Genomic DNA, 13,919 nt, shown 5'->3' with positions numbered 1-13,919 from the left:
AAAAAGCATATGAATTTCCTTCAAATGATAGTAGCAATCTGCAAACTTATAGTCTATGGCACACAAAATGAACACAACTTGTTTGATCGATCAAACAAAGTCATTTCGAATTTACAAATGATAACAATTACAAAACCATAGCAAAGCATCGAAATATGTTTTGCACATCAATAAGAAGACCCATAACAAGTTTTAACAGTTTCAAGCCAAAGCTTATATATAAACACGGAGAAATTTATTTCGAAAATTTTGACAGAGCAACGGAGAAATATTTTTTCTCACTGATCTCCGGCGAAAAGAAGCCTTCGAGAGGCGGCGACTCCAGATTTCTTGTTCTGAACATCTCGGAAGCCCGAATCCGACTCGTCGTGATACCATCCCACGGATCTCTGCGCCTCCTGTACGATCTGAGATATACCTGCATCCAAACAAAACCAAATCGCACCGGAAATTTTCCAGAATCCATCGGAGAGAGACGAGAGAGAGGGAGAGTGTACCTTCTCTGACGGATTGCTTGTTGTGGCGGATATCGTGGATGGTGGCGGAGATCTTCCAGTAGAGAGGGCGGCCGACGTAGAATAGAACCACCATTAAAGCGATCAGGATCACTATACGGAACCAGATTCTCGTTGATGATGATTGAGACGCCATTGATCCCTCTCACTCTCTTCTTCCAGTGATCGAAAATCGAGAGAGAACAGAGAAACTCAATAATAAAGCCAAAAAAAAAAAACTCGAAATAAAGAAGAAAAGAAATCACAGCTCAGCAGATTAGTTCCGCCACGTCACCGCGAGGAGGCATGGCTACAAGCGAAGCCTCTGGTGGATCTGGAGGGTTCAGACAGAGGATTTAATGTTTTTTTTTTTTTTTTGATAAACGGATTCAACGTTTAGAAGCCGGTCTCATTCTAAAAACGGACGGAAAAAAAAAAGAGACTATGTATGCATGGATTGTGAATCTGTGATGATCACGCTTGCATATGAAAGGACCTCACTCTTTATACACAAGGTTACACTCAAAATGAAGGATTGAATCGATCTATCTTTCCACACTTCTTTATAATCTCCACGACAGTTCTTATATCATTATGAAGAGTTCTAGATTATTCTCAAAAATACACACAAAGAACAAATGTTGACAAATGACCAACTGGTGTTGGTTGAACTATTCTTTTCCGTCCATTTAACCACGATGGCCTGATTTAATTTGAAAAAATGTATAGAGGGGATTGTGACAAAGATGTAAACGTATCAAATTCTACTTAACACTCATGGCTTTACGTGAACATTTAACCATGATACCCTGATGAGTAAAAAAAATAGGGTTTGTGATACAAAAGTATTAAATTCTATCTAAATCAATATTAATGGCTTATTGTGAAGTGTGAATAGTATAGTCTTTTTTTTTTTTTTTTTTTTGCTTAATGTGAATAGTATAGTCTAATTAATGTATCAAATTTTAGAAAGAAAAACAAAAATCAGGATTAGCACTTCGCCATCTATAAGATAGATATGTGTGCTGTATTAAAAATTTATGACTTCTGCATCGATCCCACCACTTCATATAAGAGTCAAAAACAAAAAAAGACTTAGAAAACGGCTAATTCTATTTTTCTCCGACATCAATTGAAAATCGATTTCTAAGTTGAGCCACACCGTCCTTTTTGCTTAACTGATTGCCATTCCATTCCATTAAACTAATTTTCTTAAATTTTCCACGATTCCCCAATCCCACGTATACCAATGAAAACCTAACTGATGGAAACTTTAACGCAAACAAATAAACAAAAATGAAATAAACCTATTCTTAAGATATTCAAACAAAATCCTCATATTTTTTACTCATACTCCATCTTGAGCTCACCACCGGGGAAAGCGCGAGTCTTTTGATAAAACTCCCATAAATTTGATTTGTATCTCCGCTTATGCCTCTCTTCGAATACAAGCTTGGATCTCTTCGAGTGTCTTCCCTTTAGTTTCAGGCACCATCTTCGCCACAAAGATGATCGTCGTCACTGCAAAAGCAGAGTACATATAGAATGTACCTACACAAACAGAACAAACATACACTGGTCTCAAATTTGGCGTTTCTAAAACGCTTTTATCTTACTTTCAAAACACATTGATCTTCCAAACAAGCTTTTAAAGTATGTACCTGGAGAGCTCCAGCTCATGAGGAAGTTGAAAGTGTAAGAGACAGCCCAAGCACCAGACCAATTCACCAGAACCACTAAGCTTCCTGCGATCCCCTTCACGTTTATTGGAAATATCTGCGTTTGTTTCATCCCAAAAAACAGAGCATGACTTCAGAGTGTGTTATACTCTTCCAAAAGCATTGACTTTGTTTCAAATAGAAACTTGATAAACAAGTAATGGTTCTGTTCAAAACGAGGTTACTTTCTACGCAAGGAACCATACCTCAGACATTATCACCCAAGGAACAGGTCCCATTCCGATGGAGAAAGCAGCTACATAGATCTGGATAGTGATGAAGAGACAAGAAATTTAATACCAGTTTCACGGACAACACAATATGTTTAAGGTAAAGCTCTGTTCTTTATTTCTGTTTTTAGTGTTGAGTTACAACTGATTAAGTTTTACTTACAAGTACACCTCCAACGGCTAAGACAGGAACCCATTCAAGCAACAAGCTTTGTCCCTGAATCCGAAATAGCAGATTCGATGTAAATATTTGATCCAATGAGCATATTAATTGATTTCAAAGTGAAAACAGGGTTTAGCTAGGGCTTATGATATGAACCTTGAGGACGAAAGATGTTCCTGTGAGCATACATCCCAAGAAGATACCACCAGCTGAAATCTGCAGGAAACATTTGTATATATATATATATATATTTTAAAAAATTGGAACTTTCAACTCAGAAAACGCTCTCTGTAGATTAAAAGACTTTACCATTATTAGTGGCCTTCTTCCACATTTATCAATCAAGATTGTTCCAAGAACAGTAATGGGAACCTGTTAAAATGATACTATTATATACGAATCATTATAGAGAAGAATATCAAATGACGTGAAAAGTTTTATTCACCTGAACACAAGCAATAGCCATTGTTCCAAGTTTTCCAGACGAAAGCCCTGCAAGTTTTTAAGAGACATGTTAGAATCTCGAATGAATTTGGTTCTGATACAAGACAAGATATTAAGGATTGTTGTATATACCGGCTCTTACAAACGTTTCGCTTGCGTAGAATCCTATCCCGTTGATTCCCACAAACTGTTGGAATACCATCAGGGAAACACCAATCTGAAGAATTTTCGATCACATGTGAAAGAACAAAACACATTCAATCTTCTGAAAGATTTGAGTCAAATAAATCAAATATACACAAAAATATTGAAATTTTTTTGTTTTTGTTTTTTTGGCTCTGAGTTAAACTTACAGTGACAGATCGACCATATTTCTTGGAGACAAGATCTTGGATTCTTGCTTTTGGTAGAACTTCAATAGCTTGAATCGAGACTTCAATCTCTTGTGCTTCATTGGTGATATCTGTCTTATTTCCTCGCAGCTTTTGTAGGGCTACCCGAAACTCTTTCTCACGGCCTGCTTTTGCCTGGAGAAGCGATAGCATGAAAGATTTAGGAAACTTGTTTTTTTTTTTTCTTTCTAAAAGATGGATAAAATCATGTACGGATAAAGGAACTTACTAGCCATCGAGGAGATTCAGGTATGAAGCATAAGCCAAAGAGCAAAACAATGCAGGGAGCAAGTCCTTTTAATCAAGACAACAAAAACATTATATATTGATCAGTTTTCAAAAGAGAACGTCTAAAGATTTACCAAGTAACTCAGATAAATCATTTACCGGTAAGGGCAAGGGTTTTCCAGGAAATGAGAGATCCGATCATAAAGGAAACCGATGAGCCGATCACAATCATGAGTTGGTTCAGTGTTGTGAGTCCACCTCGAAGATTCTTGGGAGAAATCTCAGCAATGTACACAGGCACCTGTTTTTGTTGATTTGTTTACTTTGGAGACTGAGATTTTTTTATAAACAATTTGGTTCATAAATATCAACATAATTCGCAAACAAAAGAGTAAAATTTTAGGCCGACTATTTTTTTTTTTTTTGGATTACTAGATAAAAAGAAATTGATTTCAAGGGTCAAAAATTTTGGTTAGTATAGGACAAAGAGAGTAAATTACCACATAAGAAAAAACTCCAATTCCATATCCTGTGAAGAACCTTCCTACATCAAGTAACAAAGCACCCTGCACCACATTTTAACATCATATTAAAATCTGATATCGATTTTATTTATATTGGATATACTAGAATCTCAGAGACGTAGCTTTGATGTTGCAGATATTTGAAAAGATAGGCATGTATGTGTAAATTCAGATACCTTGGAGAAGAAGACAGCGAGCCAGCCAGTAATGCAGAAGCAAGCTGACGTTCTCATAGCCTGAAATGAGTTATATGTACATACAATGAGCATTGAAATTTTTGAAATTTTTTATTTGGGCCACTTAATTATTAAGTTTGGGATTGAAAAAGGATATACCCCTTTTCGGCCGGTCAAATCTGAAATTTGCCCACTCATAACAGCACCAAGCATTGCACCGATTGTTAATATGGACCCAAACATGGAGAACTGCATTTTTACATTACACACACAAAAAACAAAAAAAAATTGATCTCATATTGCAATAAAAATCTCCAGTTAAATGGTTTTAGTGGATTATTGGTACTAAAAATTGCTTAAACAGCTGGAAATGTAATTACGAAACTCTACAATGTTTGTCAATTAGTTTTGCAAAGTGAACTTTGGAAAGAAAACATGTACGCATCTTCGGTATTAGTTACCGAAAATCTCAAATAAATCATCTAGGTTAACGATTTTTTCCGACGAATTAAGCAAAATCGAATATTAGATGTGAACTTAAACGTACTAAATTATACTGCAAGGTAAAGACAGGCTTTGAGATCAGAAGTATACTATTTAATAAAAAAGAAGAAGAAATGCTTTGGCTCAGACAGAAGTGAAGACACAAACCTCTGCAAGGGAGAGATTGAGATCATGTCTTATAGATGATTGAGTAGGCGCTGAGTATCCAACCTTCAATAAACAATTTAAAAAAAAAAAAATCTAAGAAAATAGTTTGGTGAAGTAATTAAGACAGAGGCTTGGAAACCTCGGATTGAAATAGAGTACTAAAAGCCAGAACTTACACAAGAGCCAAACTCAAAGGAGCCACACACAGCAACAAAAGTGCTGAAGAGAACCATCAAGTAAGATTCATTAATCTCACTCTTTTCACCATCATGATCAGCCACTTTCTTCAACAATGGATTCTTTAGATCCTCCACCTTATTTACTATTTCACGGTTTTCACCCCTCTCCACATCTTTGATTTCCTGAATTGTCATTCTCTCTCTCTCTCTCTCTAACTCTAACTCTAACTTTTTGAGAGAAAAGGAAAAAATCCAGGAAACAGAGAGAGAGAGAGAGGGGTGAAGAGTTGGCTTTGTGAATTGGGGTATATATAGGTAATAGAAGTAAGTAAAGTCTCGACATGAGACGAAGATATTTAAGATATTTGTCCTTTGACGGCAAAATAAATTAACAATAAATATATTATCTGCGAATTAATGATTGAGATTGGTACTGACAAAAATAGTTCTCATGTGGGATGAAGCTGTCACTGACATGGCTCTGAATGATGTTACCTTAATCATCTCCCCATCCTTATCTTTTTTTTTTACTATTTAATTTTTTTTTTCTCTCACACTTACTAGTTAACTAAATATATATAAACTTTAAAGTAATGTAATGTCATATGTTATTACAATATTTTGCCTTTCTATATTCCGAAGATTCAATCTCTATTTCATACATCGAACAAACTATATAGAGTTGTTGTTTTCACGTGTTAAGTCATTCGTGATTATATTACATGAAAGTAAAACAATATCAACTTATATATTAAAACCAAATCTATACGGTAATATTAATGAAATGGAAAGATTGACTGTAAAAATATAATTGAATAGATCATAAAACAAATTAAAATATTACTCATGTCTATATATGACAAAAAACAATTTCTGATTGTAAACATTATCATTATTCATCAAAAATGTTTTTTAAATAATTTCGGATTTTGTGTTGATATCTTACCATGTGGGTCTCACTTTTTTTAAACTTCCCCTAGTGATAACGACCACGTATCAGCTTATATGTCTTCTTGTATAGTTGTATAGCTAGATATTTTGCTTTTTTCTTTTTTTTTTTATCTTAGCTTTGTTAGTGTTTTAGTGGTTAGCTTAAATGTAATTTTGTATACTGTATATAGATAATAACTATATAATGTTCTGTCTTTTCTTTAATGAGAAGTTGTTAAAAAAACAAAAAAAACTTATTGCCAGCTTTCAAACCTTCTCAATTGTTCTCAACAATGAAAAAAATTTCATCAAAATTGTCTTTCACAGATATTTGTTGAAGCGTTCTGTTCATACCGTAGGATGTCATTGATTTTTTCTAATCCGACGAATGACTTACTTCTAGATATATAATTTCGTCTTATGATACAAGACAAATCTCTAAAATTAATGAATACTGATTTTATTATAATAATAACATCATTAGTTGAAAGAACGGATATTTTGAGATACGTTTAAGGTACTTAAAAAAAAAGTTTAAAACTCTTAATCTTTATATTGGTCACACAACTGGCAAGATTCAAAAAAAAATTTTCGCTGTCTGTGAAATGTTTCCTCTTTTTAAAGTTTTTTTGTTTCTTTCACAAAACAAATTAATTACAGTAGTTTTTATCTTTCTCTCTTACCCTATGTCGCTGCTCTATTCTTATTTATTTATTTTTTATTGTGCGGTAACAAACATCATTCATCCTCCAAGCCGTATATAGTTGGTCACTGTATCTATGTGTCTTATGCTACCCCTTCCGGTATGTACAGTAAGAAGTAAAGTTGAACATGATCTTTATATGTTGGATGAAAATAAGATACAGTTTGGATTGTATACAACTAGCTACTTGTGAATAGTGTTCAATGAAAAATGTCGAGAAAACCGGACATTGTTCTATGCAAAACTGAAATGAATTTTCAAAATGATCTCATCGTTGTTGAACAAACACCATAATAAAAACAAATACTGACATAGTTATTAACTGCGAAGGTGAAATGAGCATTTCCGCTGAGATTCTATAAACGTCCAAGAGTAATTAAATATTTAATAATTTTCTTCCGTTAAAGAGAAACTGAGAAAGGCTTCCTATAAATGTGAAGCAAACTTCTCGAGGCAAAATAGATTAGTATATATGTTCAAACACGTTAAAGCTAGCGTTTTGATACGTATGGAGAAAGGTTTATCAAACTCTTAGCCAATTAAACAAATTAATAAAATAATAGAATGTTGTCGTTTACCAAAATATGACTCAGAACTGACGCATCAATTTCCATTTGTGTGCCTCTTGATTGTTTCCAAATCTCATTTCCTTTGTCTTTTTCTACCCATTTGCGTTCTACGATGCTGTACTGTATTGCTGTTAATCTCAGCGCCGATCTCTTAATCCAAGTTGCGTTTTAAAACTATTTAAAAAAATCTGAACGATATTTCCAAAACAGAAATTATTAAATTTATTATATAAAAACTCTATTAAATAGTTTAATATTAACATCGTAAGTAACGTTGTCAATAAAATTTTCTTAATTATAACAACTCAAACTAATATTAAAGAGATAAATAGTTTTTTATTCAAATCATAATTACCAATAGGCTCCTGTTTTTCCTACATAAATACAGTAGTTTACTAGTATTTCGTTTTAATTATGGATTGAGTAAGTTAGAGACTGTAACGGGTTAGTCTACTGTATTGTCGTAAATGACAACATTCAAAAAGTCAAAGTCAAAACTTGATCTGAGTTACTAAATACTAGAATTTAGAAGGATCTTAAGAGTCGAACCATAGCTTGACGCAGAATAAATAGGAAACATTGGATCATCAAACTACGATTAGTGTTTCAAGGTTTCTCCAATATATAATTTCTTAGACCAAAAAAAAAGGTTACAGTGAGCGAAAAGCAAGCCCTAATATATATGTATAAACACTATTCGATGAGGATGATCAATCACTGGTCAGACCATTTCCTATTATTACAGTTGCAGCATCACCAGTCTTTAAGAAATTAGAAGAGCACAGAAAAAACAACTAAGAATTCATTCATATGATCAGTAACCATCTGTCTGTCTCTCTGAGAAGCTGTAGCTGAGTTAAAACGAGTCTCTCTGCCATTGAACTTTTTATTCAAACGTTGTGTGCCAATCTAGTTCGGATTGCCACTGCCAGCTGTGTAACCTTATTTGGATGGTAGAGAACCGCACAGACCGCAAAACAGACCACGAATGTAGCGATTAAGAAAACAGTTTGATGGGACCTGAATGTTTTGGCTTTGTGTATTGGTATACAAGACTTCCTTGGCCAGACTCCCATGTCATTTACGTCCATGACAACCTCTTTGTTTATAAGAGGATCAGTCTCTTTTCCGCCAGTATCTGGTGAAGCCGCCTGTAACCTCTCCTTACAATCTAATCCTGCTTCTGGATCCTGTAAGCGTAATAAATGGCTATTGTTAATAAATAAAAGTATGCAAAAACCAATAAACAGGTGCGAGATTGTGCGCAGAATCCATTAATATCGTCATAATGTGCCAAAGATATCATGAAACACAAAATTAACTATCAGCAGCAGGGCAAGAAACCAAATGTGCAAGAGAAGCAGGAATTGTGTACAGGGTCCAGTTTAGATCAAATACGGGGAAACAGATATTAGTGAAAAAACCTGATTGTAGTTAAACATTCTTGATGGTATGTCCTTCTGGAAACTGCTCTCACAACAGCACCCTGATATTCCTGGTTTCAACTTTGAATCTTCATAGCTTTGCTGCTTTCTGGCTACATTCATATTTTCATGTAGAAGCCTCACGTCGCAGTCACAGGTACAGTGAACAAGACTGTCTGGATCCATCTTCTTCACCAACTTTTCCAGATTGTGCAGTACATTTCCTAAGATTGAGGCCGAGTTACTCTGTATCAGATAGTTCAAAACTCTGTTGTATCTTTTTATCTGACATCTGTTCACGGTTTGCTCAGTGCATTCTGAAGAGGGCATCTTCACTGACCATGCAATATCCAACAAGAGACCTGTAAAGGTGCTCTGTCTCTCTTCGAAATCCCTGCAACAGCAAGTCAAAGAACAGCATGCGGTAACTCCTTGTCCCTCTGGAAAGAGTGTAGCGTTGAACTTCTGCTCTATTAATTTCATTTCGGAACAAATAGCTTTATCTCCAATTATTAGAGGTATGAAATTTGATAGTCCAGATTCATTCTCAACCTAGAAAAGGATCAGAGGAGGACCATATTATTTGCAGAAAAGGAGCTAGTTATAAAAATGTATATCCTCAAAAAGAGGGTACCTCGACAAATGCAGGGCCAAAGAGATTAGGGTCAGAATTCACAATATTGATCTTGTAGAACTTGTTATCACAAGAACGCTTCCCATCTTGGCCCGGTGCAGGTAGAACAGAATAGTTATGTGGTAAGTACTTCCCAGAAAAAGACACAAGAAACCTGTAATGAAACCATTATCTGTAAGCCCCATGTTATTTTTTCCTATTCAGAACTTCTTAGTGGTCACAATTCAAAAACCAAACCAACACATGGTGAGTAGTAATCTAAATGCAACATTTTGAAGTGTCTTGCAATATCAACTTCATCCTAGACAGAACTAAAAATGAGAAGAAGCTCCAAGCATATATATGAAAATAAGGGTTGACATCCATACCGGCATTTGGGTTGCAGAAGGTTATGTCCACATACAACGAGTTCAATTGGTTTTCCAGCTTCAAAACATGTAGGATACACAAACTGAAGTTTTGGTGATTCTAATTTTACATCGACTCTCTTTAAAGTTGTCCCGCCTGTCAAAAACAAAACAAAGTAGAAAGAACTTACATCAGAATCGTCTAAACTCACATGATTATGATTATCCAGAATGATAGGGAGAAAAGAAAAATAGAGAAAAGTAAAGCACATCAACTTGCCTTTCATAAGACGGAAAATCATGTTGTTCAAATAGACAGTCATCGAGCCTCTTCCAAATAGCATTTTTCCAGGTTTAAGAATAAATTCATCCAGATATGCCACAGGATCTTTAGACAACTGCATAAAGGAACAAATAAAAAAAGTTAATTACACTGCATATTCAAAGAGAGAGCTCACAGGGAGAGATATTAAGTTTGTATTTTCTCCCTCCAGGACACAATATTCCAAACGGTGCTAAATTCGCAGAAACAAATGAACTCTAGGACACACAAAAACGTAAGAGATGTATATAAGATACTTAAGAGGTAAAAGGTAATTAGAGCAAATCTCGAGATTAGACACTCTACTGAAAAGAAACAATTCTGATGAGTCACAGATAAAGAATGTACCTTAGCCCACATAATCTCTGGCATTGCTATAAATACAGTCAAAATTGTACATCCTGGACGGATGTAGCCTTCCAGCTCAACAGGCATGGTGGCCAACCATTGGAATATCTGCAAATTCAATTAAACACGAACAAATTAGTTCTTTCAGACTCTGGAAAGGGTAAACATAGTCTCTGAATACTAAACTGTAATATATAATTCTTGAGAATACTTGATGCCGTAGTCTCCGTGGGAACTCCGCTGGATTCCAATCGTAGAGCTTGAAGGAGATCCGACCAGTAGGGCACTACAATGAAATGAATGAAAAATTAGTTTACAAATCACACAAAAGCTTTTGATGTAAGAGTGGCTGAAGAGAAACTCACCACAGTTGAGTAAGCACTTTTGTTTTCACCACAGGAAGGTGAAAGTTCAAACTTTGTGTCATTGATTCCTTCTTCTGGTTGAGCTTCACCCGAGCCTGTAACAGAGACAAAGTTGTCTGCGTTGATGCTATGGGTAAAGGGTACAGACCCCTGAGCGGGAATATGCCGATCTTCAAAATTCATTGAAGCCTCTTGTTCTGCTCTCTGGTCACTAGAGTATGTATTATCTGCTTCGAAATTAAATATGGAATAGCGGAATCAGCTTGAATTTCCCATAGGAACCCAAACATTGGTCACTAGAAGAACATGCAAATTAAACAACTAAGACAGGAAACCACATGGTGATATGAGTTGTGCCTGTTCACTTATACCTTTTGCATCATCAACATCAATTACGCTGTTATCATTCTGTGATGACACTTGTTGTTGTTTTGGAGCAACGCCCCCTTTATCTACAGGTTTCCTTTTCCGTCTGTTATTGTGACGCTCTAGCTTTCTCCGACAGCTACGTTTCCCCTCGTCAAAGTCCGAGAGTACGTGGAACCTGCCATATAGTTTACTCATTGTAAGGATGGAAACAGCAGCGATAGGACAAACAAAAAGCATAAAGTTCCCGGTAATAATACTGACTGGTCGACAATTAATAAAGGGGAAATCGGTTCAGCTCAGCCTATGACGAACAAAGAGAGTTGGTTAATGATTTATGTGAAAATCTGTGGAATCATTCAAACAGATCCTAATCCTATCAATCAGACAGCAAAAATCAATCCAGATCTTGCTGATTCCGTATTGCAAATCAACTCTCGGGAACAAAACAATCCTGAACAACTACAATTCAATACAGAAGATAGTATTCATTAAGCGACGGCAAAAACGCATCATACGAATTTGTGGATGAACTTAGTCAACCACGAGATGGATAAGAGATTAACTAAGACAGTTCTCGCTGGATTCAGCTATCAAATCCAGTTCCAAAGTCCGTGAACAAATCTCAAAGCTAAGATTGCAAAACTGAAAAACGAGAAGAAAAGAAAAAAACATACTTTCCACACTGTTGACAGTATCTCTTATTCTCTCCGTCAAGCACAACGGAGCTGGCGTTGGCACACCGGAGGCAAACCCTATGCCTCTTATGGTACCCTTTGAGCTCGCTTATGTCCGCTTCACAACCCGGAACCTGACATCGAGCCACGCCCGACCCGCCTCGAACCCGCTTCTTCTTCGGCAGCTCAGCCTCCTCCAGTTTCTGATCGAGCTCCGGACACGAGCACGGAAGCATACCTTCGAGGAAATTGGAACAAATCAACCTCGGGTCCCGCTTCCTAACCCGATCGGAGCCTGAGCCCGATTCATCCGGAGACGGATACGATTCAGATTCCACCGGGGGTTGCGTCGCAATCATCGGCGGCGGAGGAGGAGGAGGAGGAGGAGGAACGGGAGAGAAAGGGGTTTCGGAGTCAAAAGAGACGAGAAGTCGGTCGTCTGCGGTGAAGTCAAGGAGATCTCCCCAATCCCACATAGCGGAGGAATAGGTGGAAGGATCATCGTTCACCAATGTCGGAGGTTGAATTTCCATCTCCGGCGCCGATGGCGATTGCGACATAGAAGACATCTGAAGCGTCTTCAATCATAAATTCAGAGAATTGTTAAAGGACCCATCGGTTGTTAAGGAAGTTGGTGATTTTGGTTGGAGGTTTTAGGTAATTTTACAGAGAAAGTCATCAAATTCTGGGAAAAAGCATTTACAAAAATTTGCAAAGCTGAGTTCTTTTTTTCTCATTTTATTTTTATGCATAAAATATTACTCCATAAAATATAATAAAATAAAATAAAATTAATGATCTACAATAGTCTACTCAATGAACAATTAACTCGTTGAACTAATAAACACAATCATGATTATTAGTTAATCGTGCTAGAAATAGTTTATTCACGTATTCTTTGTCACAAAAGACATGATTGTAATAAAACTTTTGACCTAAAAAAATTAAAGCCATTGTATTATGTGATTGCCTAATTGGAGTCCAATTTCGGGTCACATGTTTAGAATACATAGTTTCATAGAAAAATTGCTCTTTATTAAAAAAACCACATTTCCTCAGTTAGGAAAATCTGTGATCGTTAAGCGGTTAGTTAAAAAAAAAAAATCATTTAATAGGCTGATTTCAATGCTAGTACTTTATAAAAATAGCTCACATATGGTATAGAAAACATTGAGGTCAACTAATAAACAATATCGCTTTCACATATAACACCGTTTTTTTTTTGTTATACACATATAACACCGATAATACATGTAAACTTTTTAATACAAAATCATTCTGGTGTCTCAAAAAGAAAATGAATAATTAACCATGGCATATAATTTAGTGGTTTGTATTGAATCTATTGGTGATTTAAGTGATGTTGTTGAATACTGAAAAGGAAAACAGATTTTAGAACGTAAAAAAAGTTTAAGAGAGGTAAAAAAAGTAAACTACTGATTAAAATTGATGGGAGAGAGATTATTTGGGCCGCCGGTTAAAACCTGATCGAGGTGAAGCCGTGAAGGGGAAGGAAGGAGCGTGCGTCTGGTCTGGGCCAGGTATGAGTGTCGGGGCGTGACAAGCACGCGCTACATGGTTGAAACTAAAAGAAAAGAGAGTCGCGTGCAAGCTACGCGAGTTTGAGGAAACCAAAGGTTCATCAATCGTTATCGAAAACGACGTCGGATCAGTGTTACTTGGGACGTGAGCTACCCAAAGTGTTGCATCTCTCTTTTTCTTTTTCTTTCTTCTCCAATAATAACGGTAGAACTCTGTCTTCAGCTTCCAAGTCAAATACCACTGGAATATAGACACGCGTCTAATCTTCCATGTGATAAATATATCCTTTTTGTACTATATACTACCAATAATATTATTCATGGTTAATGATTGGGAGAGAGAAAGTATATGTTTTGATATTAGCCCACTTCTAGGATGGGCCAGTCCGGGCCACAGAATAACTGATGACCCACCAAGACAAAGTTGAAAGTTGAAAACGGGAAAACAAAAGGGTTAGGTGAGATTGAGCTAAGTCCAATGGCGCCTATTGGAG

General features: G+C 36.1%; 3 protein-coding genes across 3 annotated transcripts; all 3 read right to left on the bottom strand.

Annotated features, from left to right (window-relative positions):
* LOC18016595 lies at positions 1–1,045 on the bottom strand. The gene is made up of 2 exons (XM_006400378.2): positions 498–1,045; positions 1–418 (listed from the first exon to the last, which is right to left on the bottom strand). Exons 1-2 carry the CDS (start codon positions 649–651, stop codon positions 279–281), a joined length of 294 nt encoding a protein of 97 aa, XP_006400441.1. The 5' UTR covers positions 652–1,045; the 3' UTR covers positions 1–278.
* An 803-nt stretch (positions 1,046–1,848) lies between these two features.
* Positions 1,849–5,473, bottom strand: LOC18016594 (sugar transporter ERD6-like 16). The gene is made up of 16 exons (XM_006400377.2): positions 5,197–5,473; positions 5,021–5,083; positions 4,529–4,618; positions 4,370–4,429; positions 4,170–4,235; positions 3,829–3,970; positions 3,671–3,735; positions 3,403–3,576; positions 3,182–3,266; positions 3,051–3,097; positions 2,915–2,977; positions 2,762–2,821; positions 2,606–2,659; positions 2,419–2,478; positions 2,156–2,270; positions 1,849–2,045 (listed from the first exon to the last, which is right to left on the bottom strand). Exons 1-16 carry the CDS (start codon positions 5,392–5,394, stop codon positions 1,924–1,926), a joined length of 1,464 nt encoding a protein of 487 aa, XP_006400440.1. The 5' UTR covers positions 5,395–5,473; the 3' UTR covers positions 1,849–1,923.
* A 2,517-nt stretch (positions 5,474–7,990) lies between these two features.
* Positions 7,991–12,526, bottom strand: LOC18016593 (squamosa promoter-binding-like protein 7). The gene is made up of 10 exons (XM_006400375.2): positions 11,885–12,526; positions 11,213–11,385; positions 10,842–11,068; positions 10,688–10,762; positions 10,477–10,584; positions 10,087–10,204; positions 9,828–9,963; positions 9,460–9,613; positions 8,826–9,377; positions 7,991–8,591 (listed from the first exon to the last, which is right to left on the bottom strand). The coding sequence occupies exons 1-10, from the start codon at positions 12,451–12,453 to the stop codon at positions 8,292–8,294; spliced, it is 2,412 nt and encodes an 803-aa protein (XP_006400438.1). The 5' UTR covers positions 12,454–12,526; the 3' UTR covers positions 7,991–8,291.
* Positions 12,527–13,919: the final 1,393 nt, after the last annotated feature.

The sequence above is a fragment of the Eutrema salsugineum genome, unplaced genomic scaffold (genome assembly GCF_000478725.1).
Source record: "Eutrema salsugineum unplaced genomic scaffold, Eutsalg1_0 scaffold_2, whole genome shotgun sequence".
Taxonomy (NCBI): Eukaryota; Viridiplantae; Streptophyta; class Magnoliopsida; order Brassicales; family Brassicaceae; genus Eutrema; species Eutrema salsugineum.
Note: the sequence above shows the minus strand (reverse complement) of the source record. Positions and strands in the feature narration are given on the sequence as shown.